Source organism: Cnephaeus nilssonii, assembly GCF_951640355.1.
Source record: "Cnephaeus nilssonii genome assembly, chromosome: 5".
NCBI classification, from domain to species: domain Eukaryota; kingdom Metazoa; phylum Chordata; class Mammalia; order Chiroptera; family Vespertilionidae; genus Cnephaeus; species Cnephaeus nilssonii.
Window position 1 is genome coordinate 26,693,051 of NC_137076.1, and position 23,218 is coordinate 26,716,268.

The 23,218-nt window shown below is 40.6% G+C and overlaps 2 protein-coding genes across 2 annotated transcripts in view; both read right to left on the bottom strand.

Moving 5' to 3' along the window:
* Nucleotides 1–5,571: 5,571 nt before the first annotated feature.
* On the bottom strand, nt 5,572–6,537 carry LOC307098929 (olfactory receptor 7D4-like; the record flags this gene model as incomplete). Its single annotated transcript, XM_079770065.1, has 1 exon — nt 5,572–6,537. The coding sequence occupies exon 1, from the start codon at nt 6,508–6,510 to the stop codon at nt 5,572–5,574; it is 939 nt and encodes a 312-aa protein (XP_079626191.1). The 5' UTR covers nt 6,511–6,537.
* Nucleotides 6,538–19,629: 13,092 nt separating this feature from the next.
* The window catches only part of LOC307098917 (olfactory receptor 7D2), a 49,213-nt gene continuing 45,624 nt past the window's right edge, over nt 19,630–23,218 (bottom strand). Inside the window, exon 2 of the mRNA XM_079770054.1 lies at nt 19,630–20,606. Within this exon, the coding sequence (XP_079626180.1) occupies nt 19,655–20,593 (939 nt within the window). The 5' untranslated portion in view covers nt 20,594–20,606 and the 3' untranslated portion in view covers nt 19,630–19,654. The remainder of the gene's footprint in view (nt 20,607–23,218) is intronic.

Here is a 23,218-nt window from a genome sequence, read left to right on the forward strand (position 1 = left end):
ATTAGCAAAGTTAATCAGGCTCACACAGACCAAAATTTTGCTATGTAAAGTGGAGGTTCTGCACTGGTTTGGCTTACAAGGAAAAAAATAGCCCCCATCCTGGAGTGTCACAACTCAATCTATGTCAGATTTTGTCAGAAGCTCAAGCTCAGAAGGTTGGGGCCACTGAGTATTATTAGGGTGGGGCTAGTGGATGTCCCATGCAGTGAAGGTGCAATTCAGGTCTGTGGGAAAGTGTGGGGTATGGTCCTACCCCCGAGGTCACACAACTCAGTCACTGACATCTTGGGTTTCTGCCCAGACCTATTACTCCAGCCTAGCAGATGACACCTCAGCAGGGTGTGACCTCCACAGGGTGGGGTAACAATGAGTCCAGGGGATACAGGCTATTGCTTTTCCCCATGCTAATACCACATGGATGGGCATGTTGCACCCTAGACAGATGGTGTGTACAGTGTAGGAGAGTGACTCAGTACAGGGGACCCAGCTGCTATCCCATTAATTCTATTCCTGAGCCACAAACCCGAGTCTCTCCTCATATGACTCTACTCCAATCTGCTCTCCCTTCTTCATAGACCAGGGTGAATGTCTATGAATGTGATTTTATGGATTAGCCCTTTAAGAGGGCATCTGTGAAACTCTCATTTCTCGCTAGCATACAGAATCCCTGCTGATTTTCACAGCCACTTGTTATGTGGGCACCTCTTCCTGGCTCTGGTTCTCTGGGCTGCAGAGCCTGGCATGGGATTGAGATCCCCATGATCCTCAGCAGGAACCTTTGCAGCTGAGATATCCCTCCAGAACCTCAGCCTTTGCCCATGAGTGTGAGGACAGCCATTTTCATGTCTCCACTCTTTTTTATCAGTCTGGATATAGCTTGTTTTGTAAATTATTGGTTATAAAACTTCTGTGCAGCTAGTCTTCAATTGGTTATTCAGGTTGATTGTTTTATATTTTAGTTGTAATTCAAGTTTGGTCCTGGGAGGAGGAGAATGTACCTTGCACCTACTCTGCTGCCATCTTGAACCCATCACATTTTCATGTACCTCTTGTCCATCTGTACGTCATCTTCAGAAAAATGTCTATTCAGATTCTTTGCCCATTTTTAAATTAGATTGTTTAGATTGTGCTATTGATTTGTGTGAGATTTTAACACATTTTTTATAATAACCACTCATAAGATATATGATTTGCAAATATTTTCTCCTGTTCTGTTAGTTTGCCTATTCATTTGGTTGATGGCTTCCATTACTGTGCAGAAGCTTTTTAGTTGGATGTGCTCCAATTTATTTATATTTGATTATTTTGCTTTTATTTTGGTTAACTTCTTTTTGTATTTTTGGGAGGACTTCTTCTATGATTTCTATTAGTCTTTTGTGATGGAAGACAGTGAATGAGGTACACTAATAAGAAGAGGGTCAGTGGGACAATCCATAACATCTGCTACGTAGGTGGTCTTAAGTTCACAACTGATACGCAAATGGGTGCGATATTATTTTGAAAAGCAAAACCACTACTGGATGAAAACTACTGATCTACCATGACTGACAAGATTCAAGAAAAAGAAAATGCAGATAAAAATGGAGTGAGGGGAACACCCTGGATTTCCTCTGGTTCAGACAGAATGAACCTACAACATCAACCTCTAGTCAAGAGAGTCTTTGCATGGAGAAGAAGGACTTAGTGCTGGAATAGAAGCAATAATGTCATTTGCTGTATAAACAAATGAAAAGATTATAATGACCACAATGATCTGATGTCCATCTATGTATCTAACTGATTTCTAGTAACTCAGCCATAGTTCCATATAGCTTCCTTATTGTCATACTCTTGAATGTCTCTTGAATGTTACCTAACATATTTCCCAGTTAAATTTTTTCTAATTTTTTAATTTAATAGTCAAGCATATTCTCCTATTAGCAGTTTTTCATGAATACTAAGTGTTGGTGAAGATGTGGAAAATATGAAACCTTCATGAATTCATTGTGGGAATATAAAACTGGTGTAACTACTTTAAAAAGAAACTTGGCGGTTTCTTTAAAAATTAGACATAAATTTCACTATGCCCTAGTAATTGCTGTCCAAGGTATCTACCCAAAACAAATGAAAAGGTGTATCAGGACAATGAAATGTGCACAAATGTTCACAGCAGCATTATTAACATCTCCAAACTGGAAATAGCTAACTGTTCATCAGCTGTAAATGGATAAGCAAACTGTGGTATAAACATTCAATAGAAGCCTATTCTGAAATTAAAAGGAATAAAATATTGATACATACATCTACATGAATAACCGTATAAAACATACACCAAATAGAAGAAGCCAGATACAAAAGGCCACCTATTTTATGATTCAATTTATATGAAATATGTAGAAAACACAAATGTATAAAGACATAAAGTGATCATGGGTTTCCTATGCTAAAGGGGAAGTGGTAATTAACTGTAAGTGGGCAAAAAGATATTTTTGAGGTGATAAAAATATTGTAAAACTGGATTTTGTTAACATACATAACACTAGAAATTTACTAAGATAATCAAACTTATTATATCAATAGGTGAATTTTATGTGTGTTAACTATCCTTTGTGATAAAGAGGTAATATGCAAATTAACCATCACATCATCACACCATCACAAGATGGCTGCGCCCACAGTGGAGGCAGGGTTCCCGTAATGAGCAATCAGCAGGGACCTAGGCTGTGTGGCGCTGGGCCAGGACAGGGGATCTGAGGCTGTATCCCCAGCCCAGCGGGGCTTGACTGGGGACCTCAGGCAGCGCTCCCTGCCCCAGCGTTGGGCTGGGGCACCTCAGGCCACACACCCCACCCAGCGGGGCTTGATGGGGGACCTCAGGCCGTGCCCTTTGCTCCAGGCCAGGGGACCTGAGGCCTCACCCCCCACCTGGCGCCCAGCTGGGGGGCCTCAGGCTATGTCCCCCACCCGGAGGGGCTTGATGGGGGACCTCAGGCCATGCCCCCACCCAGCAGGGCTTGATGGGGGACCTCAAGGCACACCCCTCGCCCCAGTTCCGGGCTGGGGGACCTCAGGCCGTATCCTTTGCCCGGCACCAGGCCGGGGAACCTGAGGGTGCACAGGGAAACCTGAGGCTGCACCCCCTGCCCAGCGGGGCTTGACAGGGACCTGAGGCTGTGCCTCCTCCCGCAGCACTCGGCTGGGGGACCTGAGGCTGCGTCCCCCGCCCGGCGCCAGGACAGGGAACCTGAGGCTGTGCCAACTGCCCAGTGGGGCTTGATGGGGGTGGGGCTGGCCAGGTCTGGATCTTGCCAGGTCTGTATATCACCCAATGGGGGTGGGGCTGGCCGGGTCTGGGTCTTGCGCAATTTCAAGGCACATGCAGGTGGGTGGGGACTTGACTCTGGGTCCCGTGGCATGCCCCAGACTCTGACAGGAGGAAGATTTTCATATATATTTTAATAATTTTCTTTCATCTCTGACACTTCTATTATAGAGAAAGGGCAAATAGCAATATTAAAATATTTCCTCTAATTAATTCCCTTTTAATGTGCATGAATTTAATGCACAGGTCCACTAGTCTCTATATATAAAAGGTGAATATGCAAAGTGTCCCCTCGGGAGTTCAACCAGGAGACTGGGAGTTCGAGCACTCACTATGATGTGTACTGACCACCAGGGGGTGGTGCAGGATGAAGGAAGGCCCCAGGGGGCAGCCAGTAGCCAGCAGCCGGCAGCCGGGGAAGGAAGGCCCTGACTGGCAGCCTGAAGGCCCTAATTGGCCCTGATTGCGGACCAGGCCTAGGGACCCTACCCATGCACAAATTTCATGCACCAGGCCTCTACTATTTCAATAAAAATATTAAAACATAAATTTTAAAGAGTTTTTCCTGGAATTATTCAATGTGAGTTCAAAACTTGTGTTTGAACAGGATCTGCTACACACCAATATTGTTATGCTCAACACTACACAGTGCATCATCTGTATCTCTCTGGCTTCTTCCTCAGTATGCCGAGTAGACAATAAATACACATTGGATTAAACTTAATGAAAATGAGATTAATTAAAGTCACCTCAAATAAGTCTTTCCTCTATAAAAAAAAAAATGCCTTTTGAATAATTGTACAATCCTTACTATGTCCCAAATAATTCGTTTCTATTTTTTCTCCAAAGTCCCTAATTAATATCATGATATTATCTTAATACATCACATATTATCCCCTGTGTTGATTTTTGTTCATACAAAAGCAGATGCTGAGCCAAGGGTTAATGTTCAAACACTATTGGAAGGAGTTAGGAACATGGATGTAAGAGAGGGGAACTGACACACGAGAAAATATATCGAATGAAGCTTGCATTATGGCACCTACCACTGTGAATAAACAGAGATTTCATCTCCAGGGGAAATTCCAGCAAATGGTAAAAAACATAAACCTCAGCATTATTCCAGATAAAGGATGAAAGACATGCTGTACTCTACACCTCTCCATCAAGAGCTGTCTCTGATGGGACATAATTCCCTGTCACTTCTGCTACCACATATTGGGCAAAGTAGGGTCCAGCTGGTACTGGATGTTGCCAGTCATGCAATGGAAATTGGTGAGAGGATATCAGGTAACATGGGAGGAATGTTGACAGCAAGTACTCCTCCATGCTTCCTTGCAGAATCAATTCTGTCAACATTCTTCCCCCCAAAAGAATTAAGTTCTAAACATGTTACACAAATGTGTAACTATTCTTCCTGAGGCATCCCCACAGAGTTCCAGAAAATAACTAAATCACTTGAGAAAACAACTCTTATTGTATTTTACTCATTATTACATGGCTTTGGATCTTAGAAGGTGTATATCAACATTGCAATAATGGGAAATATAAGTAAAATAAAAAAGGAAAGGGAGAAAGGATCACCAAAAAAATGACACTTCTCAGTTTTTGAGGCAGTAAATTTCTCTATGATATCTGAAGAAGCCATCCTTCAAATCTAGATTCATACTCAACTTGAAAATCACTTTACAGTTCCTGTGAAAGGTAGGAAAGGAAAGTAAGCTTTCCAGGTTGTAGTCCAACTTCAATTCTGTCTCTTCTTTTGAAAAGTAAAGTGAATGAGAGAAAATATCTCAAAAAAATGTATTTAAGATGAAATTGAATCATTCATGTGAAGAAACTTAAGAGTCCTGATAGCATTATCATGCTGTTCTGATTACTGTAGGATTTTCATATAACTTTATCTGGGGAAAAAAAGGATACAATCCAATTAAGGTGAAGATCAGCTACATATAAGGACAACTTTTTGGGAAACTAAGTCAGCACATGAAATGATAAGTGCTTTAAATTTAAAATGAGAAATCTTAAGAATAGCTGTAGGAATGCTGACCAAACATGGAACACTGTAGACTGCATATAAGGAAGAAAAGTAAAAAAAGAAATTTCTGAGGAAAACTAATACAAAAACAAACAAAAGCAAAATCACACATGTTTGGAAATAGAAGAAATCAAGCCTGGCTTTGAGGAATGAAAAAGAACCAGATATTTAAATTTGCAACATTTATCTTTGGGGCCCTCAATGTACCCTTAGTTCTGAGGCCAGAGATCCATCACAGACAAGGTGCTGCTAGGTTGAGGAGCCTTCTCAGGGCCCCCTTCACATCCTTGTTCCTCAGGCTGTAGATGAAGGGGTTCAGCATGGGGGTGACCACAGTGTACATGACTGAGGCAATTGAGTTTTGTAAGGAAGAATGTGTCAGAGCAGAACTGAGGTGGACCCCCAGTCCTGTCCCATAGAACAAGGAGACTACAGCCAGGTGAGACCCACAGGTGGAAAATGCTTTATATTTCCCTCCTGCAGAGGACATTCTCATTAAAGCGGCAACAATCCTAGAGTAAGAAAACAGAATTCCTGTGGCAGGAATCACACCCAGAAGGGCAGTAGCCACATTCAAGACGATGCTATTGATGAAGGTGTCAGAGCAGGCCACCTTGAGGGTCTGAGTCAGTTCACAGAAGAAATGTGGGATTTCAGTGCCGACACAGAAGGTCAGCCGCCTCATCAGTAGAATATGAAGCAGGGAGACCGAGACAATGATGAGCCAAGATATCAGAACCAGAGTGCCACAGAAGCGTGGGTTCATGATGACCGTGTAGTACAGGGGGTGGCAGATGGCCACATACCGGTCATAGGCCATCACAGTCAGGAGGCAGTGGTCCATTCCAGAAAATATCATAGTAAAATACACCTGAGTGAGGCACCCAATGTAGGAGATGGTTTTCCTTTGTGCCTGGATATTCACCAGCATCTTTGGGACCGTGGTGGAGGTGAAACAGATGTCAACAAAGGACAGGTTGGCGAGAAAGAAATACATTGGGTTGTGGAGGTGGGAGTCAGAGATGATGGCCACAATGATGAGCAGGTTTCCAAGCACAGTGAACAGGTACATGGACAGAAACACTCCACAGAGGACGGGCTGCAGTTTAGGATCATCTGAGAGACCCAGGAGCAGGAATTGTGATGCTTCTGTGTGGTTTTCAGCTTCCATGCAGCTGGTGTGTATTCTAAAGGAGGAAAAAGCAACATTCAGTAAACAGCCAAATGGCATCTCAGCTGGTCATCACCTTTTCAGTCCCCCTCTGTGTGGGCATCATTCATGATCTAGTAGTCATTCCAATGCCAGTCATTCACTCATTTAAGTGGTTACACCAATTTTTATTTTAAATGATGTAAACATGCAGACTTTAATTTAGCAGAAGTCTTTCTCTTTTTATCTTCAACTCACTGGTTCTAATTCACTTATTGAAATCTATGGACATAAACCAATTTTTTTCTTTCATACCAGCCTTCCAAATTAACTAAAGATGTTTAAGGTGCTTACTTTGACAATCTCCATAATACTTGCATTTCATAATAGTGATTAAAACATGTGTTTTCAGCTCAAACAACCTTAGTTCTATGACCTGATGCTTTATGTTTATGTCACAGTTAACTCTCTTATGTGCCTTATTGTGTTTCTAAAAATGTGGTTTCTGCTATTACCATTTTTACCAGGTAATACAATGCCTTTAATTACAGTAAGATCTTTCTAAGGTATAGCTATTATTATCATTATTAATCTATTCTTTCATTACAATTATTTTTGATATATAACTCTTCCAAAGTACAGTATAGATCTGTGATTTAGAAATAGGATGTGAGTCAGACTTCCTGGAACAGAATTTGATCTACCATGTTACATCTCTGTGACCTTGACGAAGTTATTTAATCTCCCTCAGCTACAGATACTTTACCTCCACAATGAGAGTACTAAATATTCCTTACATTGTAGGACAGATGTGTGATTAAATGGCATGATGCATATAATTTTTCTAGTGTTGTTCCTGTGATATACAGTGGGCACATGATAAAAGTGAATTTCTGTTCTTAACATCACAATAAAGCTACTTTACATGGTAATCATGTTTAGTATTTCTCTTAAACTTTGGCAGTCATCATTGTAAACACAACAGGTCTATTATTATTTTTTTATCACCATGCAGAATTTCTAATTAATGAAGATCCTTATGGTTTTCTATTTCAGAGACTGCCTGCCAAGTGTATTCTTCTAAGAAGAGGAAGATGCACATTGACTTCAGAGATAATAGGGGGAAACAGAAGCACACTACCATCATAATAAAACAGAAAGCATGTGTGAGAGCATGAGCTCATTTGAACATGCTCTCAAGTGGAGATGTATTGCATTCAAATCAGTGGCATGAACTGAAAAAAATTTACATATTTTATTAAGAAATATTCAAAGTGTTTATACATGAAATCATCCTAAAAATTGCAAGGCAACTTTAAGATTTGAAAATAAAAAAGCAACAAGCCAAATGGAAGAAGATATTTGCAAATAATACTTCAAATAAGGTTCTAATCTATAATAATAAAAGCATAATATGCTAATTAGACTGGACATCCTTCTGGATGAAGCCGGGGCTGTAAGGGAAGCCCGGGTCCTGGGTGCCTGCTGGCAACCGGAGGGAAGCCTAGGTCCAAGGTGCCTGCAGGCGGCCGGAGAGAAGCCCAGGTCCCGGGTGCCAGAGGGAAGCCGGTGCCAGCAGCCGGGAGGAGGAAGTCCTACTCTTGCAATATTTCAGGCATAGGTCCTATAGTCCTATATAATAAGAGGCTAATATGCAAATTGACTGAACAAAATGACCTGTCGCTATGAAGTGCACTGACCACCAAGGGACAGACGCTCAACGTAATTGCTGCCCCTGATGGTCACAGCCAGAAGCTGGGCTCATGGCTGGTGAGCGCAGCAGTGGTGGTGGGAGCCTCTCCTGCCTCCATGGCAGTGTTAAGGACCCCTAACCTGGCAGTTGGACATTCCCCAAGGGGTCCTGGACTACGAGAGGGCACAGGCCAGCCTGAGGGACCCCCCCAGTGCACAAATGTTGTGCACCGGGGCTCTAGTATCCAATATATATAAAGAACCCATACAATTCAAAATCAAGAAAACAAACAGTTCAATTAAAAAGTAGGTAAAGAACCTGAACAGACACTTTCCCAAGAAGACATACAGATAGTCAACAGACATATGAAAAAATGTTCAACTTCACTGGTTATAAGGGAAATGCAAATCAAAACCACAATGAGATACCAACTCATACTTGTGAGAATGGCTATTAGCAGTAAGACAAGAAATAAGTTTTTAAGAGGATGTAGAGGAGAAAAGGGAACCTTTGAGGGTATGAAAATTGATGTAGCCTCTATGGAAAATAATATGAAGGTTCACTAAAAAAAAGGAAGAATCGTTACCTTATCACCCAGAAATTCCTCTTCTGTATATTTACCTAAAATTTTTGAAAACACTTATTTGTAAATATACATGCATGTACTTGATGCTCAATGCAGCATTATTCATAAATAACCAAGACTTGGAAACAACCTAGGTGTTATTCAACAGATGATTGGATAAAGAGAATGTGGTACATACACACTAAAAAGAAAAAATTACACTACTCAGCCATTCAAAAGATGAAATACTGCCATTTGTGACAACATGGATGGATCTTGAGAGTATCATGCTAAGTGAAATTAGTTAAAAGGAAAAGGACAAGAACCATATAATTTCATTTGTATGTCAAATAGAAAACAGAAATCAACAAATAAACAGACAAAACAAGCTTGTAGAAGTAGACAATAGTATGGTGGTTACCAGAGGGTAAGTGGGTTGTGGGGAGGATAAAAAGGGTCAAACATATAGTGATGGAATAAGATATACAGGTGACATAATATAAATCTGTACACCTAAATCTTATAAATGTTATTAATCAATGTTGTCCCAATAAATTTAATTTTAAAATGAAAGTAAATAAAAGTTTACATTCTGAATGATAAAAAAGTTTCACTATTATTAATGTTTAGAGAATGCTAATTAATTAAGGAGAGGAAAAATATCACTGACGACCCATTTGATTTGGGGAGGTTGTTAGAAAAGGCTTTTCTGTGGAGCAGGGCAATGAGGGACATCTGTAATATCCTCAACAGTGAAGATAAATAAATTTTAAAAAATAATAAAAAGGAAAGGCTTCTCTGAAATAAAAATACTTGCGCTGTGAGCGGAAAGATGGGTAATTGTGAATTAGGAGAAATTAAAAAAGGGCAAGCATTGGGGGCTAAGAGAACAGAATAACCAGTTGCACTTGTCCTGGTAAGCTTGGTAACAGAAGTGATTTGAGAGACCAGTGAGCTAGTGAACAGATAATTGGGGTCAGGATGGACAGAGTATGTGAGGCCCGCAGTTTGAGCAACCAGTACTATTCTTTAAAGTGCCTCTCATGTTGGTAATTTTATGATCATTTGTGGGTTAGAAATTGTGATTGTTTTTGCTCATCATTGTCAGTCCTTCCAGGGGTTTATTTGGTGCTTGGCATATAGCAGATGCTCAACGTATACAAATGTTAGGCATATAATAAAATTTGAGACCAAAGTGCCAACTATAACACACAAAAAAGAAATCTTCAAGCTCTTGCTAAATAAGGAAACCAATGGCAATTTCTTAACTCAGTAAAGACTAGTTGTTTTAAAACTGCAGACAACAGAATATTCTCCATTACTCACTAAAACATTTGAGTTAAATTTATGAAGAGACCAATGAAGTCAACTCATTGATATTCAATCACTTGATATTCTGCTGAGCATTTAAAGAGACAAGTAAGATGAGGAAAGAAAATTCGCCTGAGTACTGAACATCAGAAATAATTATATTATTTGTAGATACTATTGTGGACACTGAGGTGAAACAACAATAACATCAATATAGAACGATTATGTGAGTCAGATATGCTGCAAAAAGGTTAGGAAATGCAATAAAGATACCCAATCACATTAGGAACAAAATAGACAATACCTTATGCAGAGTAGATATTCAGTGAGTAGTTAATGAATAAATGATTGGGGGGGGGGCGGGGAACAAGAGAAGCTTACAATTATGGAAAAGAGTAGAAAAGAGGTGGAGATTCTATGGAAAAGAAATATTTTTATAGAGACCTCTAGATTCCAAAAAGAGAGAGAAGGACAGAACAAAGGCTTGAAAAGACAGGTTTCAGGGGGAACTGAAGTACCTTCAAGTACTGAGACTTGATTGTTGTAAACTATATACTACAGGATTGTCTCAGTCTAATTATTCCAGAGGTAAAGCCCAGTACCCACGTTGTCTCATTTCCCTTTCATTCCAACAGCCCTTACTGGATGGAATACGATGACCTTCTCTGCAAGATATCCCTGAAGCTGTCTGTTCTACAAGGTCTGTCCCTGGGAAGCCCACTTGAGCTTTTATCTGGCTGGGACCAGAGAATTAAGGAAAGTGGCAAAAGGAACACATTTAAAGTTTCCAACATCTCAAGCGTTGAATTCTCAGAGCTCCTCATTAAATCAGTTGTGCTATTGTCTTTTACTCTCCAAACAATTCAGATCCCCTGGGGAGCAAAGATACCTGATTTTGTGTCTCTACAAGCATCAGAGGTGGGAGATGAATTGATTTCCTCCAAAGAGAAACAATTATTTCTTCTGACTTAAAAGTGACAAGGTATCCTTAAGGAATGTTTAATTGCTCAGGAACCAAAGCTAGAAACCAACTTTCTGTTCTTCCATTAAAGAACCTTTGGAGGTCTCATGGATCACTTTAAAAAAAAAAAAAAAGCAGAGTTGTAAAATAGTTTGGTTCTGTTGAAAGGACCAACCAAACAAGGGCTGAAAAATATTCTTTGCATTTGATGGTGACAGGGACCCTCTGTTGGCATTAATGAGGGCTCCACTTATTACCTCTAAATAGAGGGCTAGAGGCAGAAACAATACAGGTGGAGGGGGTTGAAGAATGAGTATTGGGGAAATACACAGAGTGACCAGATTATTATGATCTCTGAATGCATAATAATCTGGCCACCCAATGTATATCCTATATAATAAAAGGCTAATATGCAAATTGTCTCCTCAACCAGGAGTTCGACCAGCAGGCAGGCCAGCCAACCGCCCAAGTCTCCTCCCCCTGGCCAGGCTGGCCGCACCCCACCCATGCATGAATTCATGCACCGGGCCTCTAATATATATACTGAGTGGCCAGATTATTATGATCTCTGAACGCATAATAATCTGGCCACTCAGTGTAGGTGACAAATATAATCCACCTATAATGATTGTGGGAAAGGGGAGGAGAGAGTATAAAGACAGTGTGGAACATGAAAAGGTTTAAGAAAAATTTTAATGGAACGTATAGGGACAGATATAGTTTTAAAGAGAATGACCAAATTTAGTGCAGACCTTTGAATACACAGGAAGTTCTGACTACATAGTCCACAGGATGCAGTATACATTCTAAATCACTGACAGTGTGCTGTATCTCTGATTTGTAAAATATTTTCACACTTTCATTGAGTCACTTGGGAGTTTGTGCTTCAGATCTCCACAACTCTGGCCTCTGCAGGTCAAGAGGTCTTGACTCCTAAAAAGATACACTTCCGGACACATGGCAAAAGTCCCATTGAATTTCAAGCTCTAATGCTGCCTGGCACTTCAGTTCCTTCATGCCAAGAAGAGGAGTCACCATTCTGGCAGGGGTAACTGATCCTGGTCATCAGTGTCATCGTGACCATGGCAATGGGCATGCACTGGCATTCTGCTGTTCTCACTAAGTGACTGGGTGCAGCTCAGGAGCAACCACAGTGCAAATATAGTGGTGAATGCAAATGTCTGGCCCATTATGCTGCCCACAGCAAGAGATCTGAGTGGGGTCTCCTGGGTGAGGCAGCTTCCTTTAACTGATGGGTCTTTGCAAAGCAGACTGAGTGCTGTCAAATGGCTGCCCTCCCTGTGCCTGGAACAATAAGCCCTTAATCCTGAAGCTAGGATCTGGGCAATGGCACAGCATTCCATCTATAGTCCATCCCTAGGGACATTTGAACCAACTTTTTATTTTATTTTATCCTTACAAGATTTTTATAGTTCTTTACAATTTTTTTTTTATTTTCTAATTATAGTTAACATTCAATCTATACTAATAAAAGGGTAATATGCAAATTGGTCAGGACGCCCTCACAGTAATGACCAAACTGCAGGCTGCATGGGACGACCAGGCCGGCAGGGAGGTTAGTGAGGGACGACCCAACAACTGAACAGCAGGCTGCGTGGGGTGACCAGGCCAGCAGGGTGGGCAGTGAGGGACGACCAAATGACTGAAAAGTAGGCTGCATGGGGTGGCCGAGCCGGCGGGCAGGGCGGGGGGGTGGGGGGGCGGGCAGTGAGGGACAACCAGGCCAGCAGAGGGGGACAGTGAGGGGCGACCAGGCTGGCAGAGGGGGGCAGTTGGGGGTAACCAGGCCAGCAGGCAGAAGTGAAATGGCTGGGTCATATGGCAGTTGTATTTTTTTATTTTTGAGGAACCTATAACTTGTTTTCCATAGTGGCTGTACCAATTTATATTCACATCAACAGGACACAAGGGTTCCCTTTTCTCCACATCCTCACAAACACTAATTATTTCTTGTCTCCTTGATAGTAGCTGTTCTAGCAGGTGCAAGTTGATATGTCATTGTCATTTTTTTTTATTAAAAATTTTTAATATTGACATTATTGCAGGTGTCCCGGTTTTCCCCCCTTTGCCAACTTTCACCCACTCCTCCCTCCCCCTCTCTTGGCATTCACCACACTATTGTCCATATTCATGGGGTATGCATATATGTTCTTTAGCTAATTCCTTTACCTTCTTTATCCAGTCACCCTCACCCCTCCCCTTAATTTATATTTCTTTGAAGATTAGTGATGTTGAACACCTTTTTAAGTATTTGTTGGCCAACTATATCTTGTTTGGGAAAATATCTATTCAGATTCTCTGCCTGTTTTTTAACTGGATTTTTTATTATTTTGCTATTGAGTTGTATGTATCCTTTATGTATATTATGTATTAACCCCTTATCAGATATATGATTTGCAAATATTTTCTCCCATTTGGTAGGAAGCTTTCATTATTTTGTTGATGGTTTCCTTTGCTGTGCAGAACCTTTTGGGTTGAATATGGGCTCATTTGCTTATTTTGGTGTGTGGTGTGTTTTTTTGTTTTTTGTTTTTTGCCTTTATTTGAATCAACTTTTTGTATAAGTTTTGGGAGAAGCTCTTCCAAGGTTTCAATGTGTCTGTTTTAGGGGAGAGGGTGAATGAGATGCACTAAGAAGAGGAGGATCAGTGGGAAGAACTATAGCTTCTGCTACTATATGTGGTCTCAAAGCCACAACTGATACTCAGTGTCTCTCTCCTCTATCCTTTCTCAATTCCCCTCACCCTTGAGTAATATCTCTGAATGGCTTACCTGGTGGAGTGATCCAAACTCTCCTCCCAGAGATTTCTGAGGACCAGGGAAGTCAGATGACTTGCCTAAGATCATATACCCAGTAAGATTTTTAAAAATGGGGGTTTAATCCCCGGTACCCTGGCTCATGCCTTTTTTAAAGTGAATAATTCCATAGTTCAACTAGTATTAAACATTGTGCAATTTAACTAAAAATAACAGTGAATAGAAACAAAATTAAAGTTCTCCTTTTCATCTTTGAAAGTACAAGTATTTTAATATAACAATAATCAAATTTATCAAACTCATCTGTGATGGGAGAACACTTATTAACCCAGTTGCAGCCTAGAAAGAATAATCAGAAAGAATGTATTGTTTGTAAACATATAGTGCACATAGATGGGAAATTCCTCAAAATGCAAATTGTGGTTATCCTTTTGGTTTCCTACCATATCTCTCATTATTTGCATTTTCCAAGTTTTCTAACATCATTATATATTACATTTTTTACCATCAAGCACTTAAAAGTGTTGTTTTAAATATTTAGAAAAATTAAGAAAATAAATCTAATAAAAGAATGAGTCAGTAAACATTAAAATAAAAATATAAATCAATTAATTTTAAAAACAATAAATATTTAGATTAAGTATGATTTATTGACTATACATAGTTACAAAGTCAATATAGTTATTATGGCAGTTATGATCCTATATAATAAAAGCCTAATATGCTAAGTGTCCGGTCCACCGATCAGCAGTTCAATCAAAGCGCAATATGCTAAGGCTGCTCAACTGCTCACTATGATGTGCACTGACCACCAGGGGGCAGACACTCTGAATGGTAGGTTAGCTTGCTGCTGGGGTCTGGCCAATTGGGACTGAGTGAGACGGGCCAGACACACCCTGGAACCCTCCTGTGGTCCCTCCCTGGCTGGCCAATCACCTGTGTCTCTCCCCAGCCCCGATTGTGCACCAGTGGGGTCCCTTGGCATGGCCTGCGCCCTCTCGCAATCTGGGAATCCTCGGGGGATGTCGGAGAGCCAGTTTTGACCCAATCCTTCAGGCCAGGCCAAGGGACCCCATTGGTGCACGAATTCGTGCACTGGGCCTCTAGTATTAAATATTAAACACACATGTCCACATAAGACTTTCTACTCTTTTATTTTTTATTTTTTAAATTTAATAAATCTATATTGTTCAGATTATTACAATTGTTTCTCTTTTTTCCCCCCATAGCTCCCCTCCACCCGGTTCCCACCCCACCCTCTGCCCTTACCTCCCCGCCACTGTCCTCATCCATAGGTGTGCAATTTTTGTCGTCTCTTCCCGCACCCCCCACACCTCTTTCCCCGAGAATTATCAGTGCACTCCCTTTCTATGTTCCTGATTCTATTATATTCACCAGTTTGTTCTGTTCATCAGATTTTTAATTCACTTGATTTTTAGATTCACTTGTTGATAGATATGTATTTGTTGTTCATAATTTTTATCTTTACTTTTTTCTTCTTCCTCTTCTGAAAGAATACCTTCCAGCATTTCATATAATACTGGTTTGGTGGTGATGCACTCCTATAACTTTTTCTTATCTGTGAAGCTCTTTATCTGACCTTCAATTCTGAATAATAGCTTTGCTGGGTAGAGTAATCTTGGTTGTAGGTTCTTGCTATTCATCACTTTGAATATTTCTTGCCACTCCTGTCTGGCCTGCATAGTTTCTGTTGAGAAATCAACTGAGAATCGTATGGGTGCTCCCTTGTAGGTAACTAACTGTTTTTCTCTTGCTGCCTTTATATTTTCTCTTTGTCTTTTGCTCTTGGCATTTTAATTATGTGTCTTGGTGTGGTCCTCTTTGGATTATTTTGTTTGGGGTTCTGTGTGCTTCCTGGACTTGTAAATCTATTTCTTTCACCAGGTGGGCGAAGTTTTCAGTCATTATTTCTTCAAATAGGTCTTCAGTATCTTGCTCTCTCTCTTCTTCTGGCACCCCCATAATTCTAATGTTGGTACACTTGAAGTTGTCCCAGAGGTTTCTTACACTATCTTCAAATTTTTGGATTCTTTTTACTTTCTGCTTTTCCAGTTGAGTGTTTTTGCTTCTTTGTATTTCAAATGTTTGACTTGATTCTTGCATTCCTCTAGTCTGCTGTTGGGTCTCTGTATTTTTTTTATTTCAGTCAGTGTATGTTTAATTTCTAGTTGGTCCTTTTTCATATCCTCGAGGGTCTTGCAAAATTTATTGGTCTTTTCTAGGAAATTCTTGAAAAACCTTATAACCGTGGTTTTGAACTCTATATCCAGTCATTTGCTTCCTCCATTTATTTCGTTTGTGATCTGTTTCTTTGTCTCTGCATTGCACTGCTTCCCTGAGTTGGTAGGGTAGCTTTGTGTGCTAGGTGTCCTATAGTATCCAGTGGCTCAGCCTCCCCAGTCACCTGAGGTGGACACTCTTGGTGCACCCCTTTGTGGACTGTGTGCTTAGCCTTGTTGTAGTTAAGTCTTGATTGTTGTTGGTATCCCTGGGAGGAATTGACCTCCAGGCCAGTTGGCTGTGAGGATCAGCTGTGTCTACACCGGGAGAACTTCTGTGCTGAGATGGAGACAGCCTTATGAAACAAGACTTGCAAAATTGCAAAAGCCTCTGTGCTCAGCTTGGATGGGGCGGAGTCTCAGGGCTGAGCAGACAGTCTTGGCTTCTCGTCAGCCCTGCCCTGTGAGGCCCCTGGGTCTCAGTGTCCCTTGGTAATCCCTGCAAGCACCTCTGAGAGAAAGCCGCCCTCGAGTTTCGCCCTCTGCCAGACAGTCCAGTTTCTCCCCCAATGAATCTGGATTCCCAGATTCTCACCCAGAACTGGAGTTCAGCGCAGTTGGGAGCTTCTGGTTCCCTCCAGCTAGTGAAAGCCAGCGGCACACTTAGCAGTCAGTCCTCTCTGCGCACCTCCAGACCTCTGCCTTTCGCGGCTCCCCTGAGTTTCTGCCTGACAGTACAGATTGCCCCCATAAGAGCCTGGGTCCCCAGGGGCTCGCCCGGAACTGGGGTTCAGTGCAGTCGGAACTGGGGTTAAGTGCAGTCGGGAGCTTCCTTCTCCCTCCCGCCAGAGAAAGCCAGCCAGGCACTCAGCCGCCCTTCCTCTCTGTGCGTGTGTCTCTGTACCTCCACCCTTTGCAGCTCCTCTGATTCTCCATGAGTTTTTCTCTTTCCTTCTAGTTGTAAAATTTCCACTCAGCCAGCTTTCCTGTGGTTCTGGATGATGTCCGTTCTGTCTTTTCGTTGTAGTTTTGAAATTGTGCAAGGCAGCAGTTTAGGTGCTTACCTATGCCGCCATCTTGTTTTCTCCAGTGTTGACTTTCTACTCTTTTATCATTTCCACTTCTCTCACTCATATATTTTTGTGTGATTTTTTTTTTTTTTTTTAATCATTGAACCATCTTTGGTCCCTGAAAATATTTCATTGTGCCCACTGGCTTGTCCATACTCAGACACACCCTGCTTCATCTTCTCCACAAAAACTTCCTCATTTACTAAGACATGGAGAGGGAAGAGCTCAGGGACATGTTGGTGCCTTAGGCTGAAATCTAGGATAGATAAATGATAGATAGATAGATAGATAGATAGATAGATAGATAGATAGATAGGAGGGCTATTCAATAACATAACTGTATCTGGACCTTAATCTAGATCCAGCTAGATTCCGGACAGAACGGAAATTGCTCCCCATAAATCTTCTCAGAGACTGTCTGACCCTTCCCCTACATTGAGTGGCCAGATTATTATGATCTCTGAACGCATAATAATCTGGCCACTCAGTGTGTGAGTGTGTGACATATTGACTTGCACCTGCTAGAACAGCTACTATCAAGGAGATAAGAGGCCCAGTGCATGAATTTGTGCATGGGTGGGGTCCGGCCAGGCTGGCCAGGGGGAGGGGACATGGGCAGTTGGCTGGCCTGCCTGCTGGTCGAACTCCTGGTCGAGGGGACAATTTGCATATTAGCCTTCTATTACATCACTGAGTGGTCAGATTATTATGCGTTCAGAGATCATAATAATCTGGCCACTCAGTATATACCCCAGGAGTGCCATTTCCTGGAATAGGCTGTTGCCCTTCCCCAGGCAAGCATGTAAGGTTAAGGTTTTTTCTCCTTATCTGGCGCAGGTCATGCCTCAATACTCCATCCATCTTGCCCCATCCTATGTAACTCAGCATCTACCACATAGCATGGACGATATCCATGTTGCCTAGCTGCCGCACAAGGCAAGCCTTATATGCAAACTCCCTTCATGAACTCTCAATGTTTTGACAGAGTTGTCAGCCCCTTTCTCCCATCTCTCAGCCCTGGGAAATTTTACATGATTAGATAGATAGGTAGGTAGGTAGGTAGGTAGGTAGATAGATAGATAGATAGATAGATAGATAGATAGATAGATAGACAGATAGACAGACAGACATATAGATATACTACATATATTAGCACTAAGCTGTACAACAAGTTTTTCTTGAATATTAATTTTTCCTTTAAACAAAGTAACTTGGTGGTAATCTCATGTGTCTTTGTCACTGAATACATCACCATCACTGGATGATAGGTAAAGTCTTGAGACTTTTGAACTATTAATGTTGGACATGGGAGAGGGACCAAGATGTTGACATGTTGAGGTAGGAGTAGACCCCTAAGAAAACATAGCAATATTCTGGGTAAATAAAGTAGCAATTGGCTGTGCTGAAAATACTCATCTCATATCATATCACAGATATATCACACTGAAAGATTATGAATTGTGGCACTAATGGAATTCCTGGTATTCTACATTTAAAAAATCATTTATATATGGACTTGAGTAACTATCCAGGCAAGTCCTACATGTACTTGCCAGCTTTCTAGACTATTTTAAACTTATGATACCCTTATTCCATAATAGCCATATCAAAGGCAAAGTGAATATAAAGAATAATTTACCAGCCCTTAAATATACCAGCCTAGAAGGGACACATCAATTCCACTCATATTTTACTGGACAGATAAAAATATATTGCCACTTTTACCTTCAAGGAAAAAGGAAGTGCAATTCTGTTGGGTATCCAATAGGAGAGAATAATTAGAAATATTGCCAATCAGCAGTAAAATCTACCATACAGATGTGCACAACATCAAAATCCATGTGAAAAACTGTGAAGACTGTTAGATTAGACTATGGGCTCAGAGTTAGAGTTCTGGGTTTGAATCCTTCTTTTGCCACTTGGTCCCTCGTCCCTCTGTAACTTTGGGAAAGTTTTCTTTTGTTTTTAGCTTTCTCAGAGTCTCATTTTTATCACCTCTAAAATGGGGACAGTAATTTTTCCTATTCAGAAGATTACATAACAGAGAAAAATTAGCACATGCTTATCATATAATAAGCACTAATACATCAACTATATTTTGATATGTATTTTAATTATACTTTATCCAGTAAAAACAACAACAACACTGTTGGTGATACACACAAATAACACAATTCACAATCAAACACATAGAAATAAATTAAAGTGAACAATCACTTTAAGCTCTCTAAGGCCAACATTTGAGATAACAAAGATATAGTAAATGCCTTAAATCTAAGTTTAGAACTCACCAGTGTGAAGGTAAGGAATAAGACCAAGGACATAATTTTTGGACAACCAATAGGACAAAAAAGTCATTAAAGAAATCACTCCGAGATTAGTTGTTTAAATGTGTGTAAAAAACTATGAGAGAGCAAATTCATAGATCCTTAAGAATTGGGATAAAAGAATAAGATCGTTTGAGATATTCAAGAGTACGAACTTCAGAATAAAAGTTTTTGCCACTGATACTCACAAAACGTCTCAGTCCTAGGACCAATGGATTTATCACAGACAAGAGACTGCTCTGCTAAGAAGCCTTCCCAGGGCGCCCTTCACATCCTTGTTTCTCAAGCTGTAGATGAAGGGGTTCAGCATAGGGGTGACCACGGTATACATCACTGAGGCCACGGAGACTTTCTGGGAAGAGTGAATCATCGAAGAAGTGAAGTAGACCCCAATGCCTGTTGCATAAAATAAAGAAACGACTGAGAGATGAGACCCACAGGTGGCAAATGCTTTTTGCCTTCCCTGCAATGAGGATATCTTCCTTATGGATGAAGTGATTCTTGAGTAGGAGAATAGGATCCCCAATAGAGGGAACACACCCAGCACACCAGTCATAAAATATAACATTATGCTATTTAGGAAGGTATCAGAGCAGGCCAACTTGAGGATCTGTGTCACCTCACAGAAGAAATGTGGAATTTCAAGATCTCTACAGAAATTCAGATGCATCATCAGAGAGATATGGAGGAGGGATGTCATGACGCCAATGAACCAAGTAATAAAAACTAGCGAGCCACAGAGACGAGGGTTCATGATGATCATGTAATGCAGGGGCTGACAGATGGCCACATACCGGTCGTAGGCCATCATGGTCAGGAGTAGGGTGTCCAGGATAGGAAAAAACATGGAAAAATATACCTGAGTGAGGCAGTTCATGTAGGAAATGGCTTTGTTCTCTGTCTGGATGTTCACCAGCATATTGGGGACTATGGTGGTGCTGAAACAGATGTCAACCAAGGACAGGTTGGAAAGAAAGAAGTACATCGGGGTGTGGAGGTTGGAGTCAAAGCTGATGATTAGGATGATGAGCAAGTTCCCAAGCACAGTAACCACATACATGAAGAGGAACAGTCCAAAGATGAGGGGCTGCAGTTCTGGATCCTCAGAGAGTCCAAGGAGGGTGAACACTAAAATTCCTGTTTTGTTTCCTGCTTTCATGTGGTTGATATATCTATGAAGGAAGAGACCGGAACAACATGAATTAGCACAAACTGGTACCCTCCACATACCAGAAATGTTGACGATGCCTTTCACACAAGTTATTTATAAAGACTGTCATCTTATATAAGAGTCGGGTCTCTATTCACTTATAAATGGAATCCTAAAAAACGGAGTCTCTTATCCCACCCACTCATCTTAAGTATCCATTTTATAACAATGAAACCAAAAGGGAATTCTACAAAATAGAATTCCTGACCACCTATCTTAAGTATCCATTTTATAACAACCCCTTCAGAAGGTCATGAAGCTTCAAAATGTGACAAATCAACATCATGTACCTCCTGGTCTGAGGCACTAGAAAGGACTCAATGCGACTACTGTGGGACTTTGACCAAAGATACAGGACTTCAATCTACAGATTAAAGAGCATCAGACAAAGCCAAATTGAGGGGCATTCAAATTCAAAGAAAGTCTAGGAACTGTTCTGGATTAACAGTGCCTAAAGAGATGTCAAGCAAATATAACGTGTGATCTTGGATTTTCTTTTGCTATAGATGACATTATTAGAATAATTGTCCAAATAGGACTGATGTCTGTAACTTTAATAACAGTATTATATCAATGTTAATTTCCTGATTTTGATCATTGTACTGAGGTTGTGTGAGGAAAATTTCCTTGTTTTTAGGGAATACCGATGATTTAGAGGTGCAACTTATTCTCAAATGGTTTGGAAAACACACATGCACACAAAAGGAAGACAGAGAACATGGGGTAAAGATAAAAGTTAAGGTGGTAAAAATGTTAACATTTGGGGAATCCAGCAAAGGATATACGTAGGAACTATTCTTTCAACTTTTCTTCAAACCTGAAATAATGTAAAAATTAAAAGTTAAAAACACTTTCACACAATGCCCAATAGTACTGGGTAGAAAAAAAGAAAGAACATCCATCCATGAAATGTCAGAAAGAGTCAGCCTTCAAAAATCACTGTAGCTGAGGTGGCCACTCACAGGTTTAGAGCCCACACTCACACTCACCTAGAACCTCAGCCAGAGGAATTCAGTCTCAAGTGGTCCTGGATGGCACATACCCAGGCCCCAGGCAGAAGCAAACACAAATATGAACTTTCATCTGAAGATTTTTGCCTCAGTGTCTATGACTTTTCTTTCTTTTAACACCCTTTCCAGGTTTGCTAGTACATGCGGGTTCCTTCCACCTTCCCAGTCTTAAGCACAACACTAGCTTTTCACTCTTGCAGTTCTAACACTTTTGCCTTCTTAGGAATCCTAAACATCCCCAGCCATGCTTATGTAAGTGCTGCCCTCCCAGCTGGGGTGCTACTCCAGGCCTTTGTCTTCCTGTGATAATTCTTATCCTTATCTCTTATATGGAATATCACTTCCTCAAAGAAGCCTTCCTGAACCCTCCCTGCCCAGCAAGTGCAGTCCCCCTAGTTCAAGCTTTTATAGCCTCCTAGAGTCTTCTTCATTGTCTAAGTCATTGTTGTGTTTTTGCATTTACTTATGAAATTATTTTATTACTATCTGTCCCTGCCCCAGATGGCATGGCTCAGTGGTTGAGCATCGACCTATGAACCAGGAGGTCACAGTTCGATTCCCAGTCTGGGCAAATGCCCATGGTGAGTTGTGCAGGAGGCAGTGAATCAATGATTCTCTCTCATCATTGATCTCTCTCTCTCTCTCTCTCTCTCTCTCTCTCTCTCTCTCTCTCTCTCTCTCCTCTCTCTCTCCCTTCCTCTCTGAAATCAATAAAAATATATTTTTTAAAAATCTGTCCCTCTCATGACTGAAACATAAGCTATATATTTCAGCTCACATGTTATAAAATTTACTGATCCTGGTATTCCAGTGGTTTGTTCTCAAAGAGCAGGAAAAGTTGAATGAAGGTTGAAACCAAGAGCAATATATAATATAAACAAGAAATCTACAAGTTAATCTCACATTGACTATAGACACAGCAAACTGAAAAAGGAGTAAGATGAAGCTATCTGCTTAATAAAGATAACATATTCCCTTATGAAGTAATGTTCATTTGAAACCTATAAAATATTTAATATTAGAAAGTCAGATAACAAAGTATTTGCATGAACAGACTGATGCAGAAATAATGATAGTTTCAACATAAATGTATGTAATAAAATTTAATAGTCATTGATGGGAAGAGAACAGTAAAATTTTAAGTATTAATCCAAGATCCATCATTAAACCCTAAAACACAAAACAAACTCATAAGAAGCAGAAAGAAGAAATTATGCCTATTGTTAGAATTATTTAATATAGTACCTAATAATTCAAAAGAAATACCATAAGACAAGAAAAGTAGATCAGATATAATAGTTGAAAACCAAAAACAAAATTGGTCACAATCAGCTGCTGATATGATTACCTACTTGGGAACACTAAAGTCAATTTAAACACAATTAGAACTAATCAGTATCATCAGCTTTCTTTGTTTCTGCAAAGAATCTTTAGGAAAGAGGGAAAATAGGTCCATTCACAATTGCAATGACAACATAGATAATACCTGACACATAGTCACCATTCAGTACATATTTTTTAATCGAAGAGTGTATATAAGCCCTGGCCAATGTGGCCCAGTTGG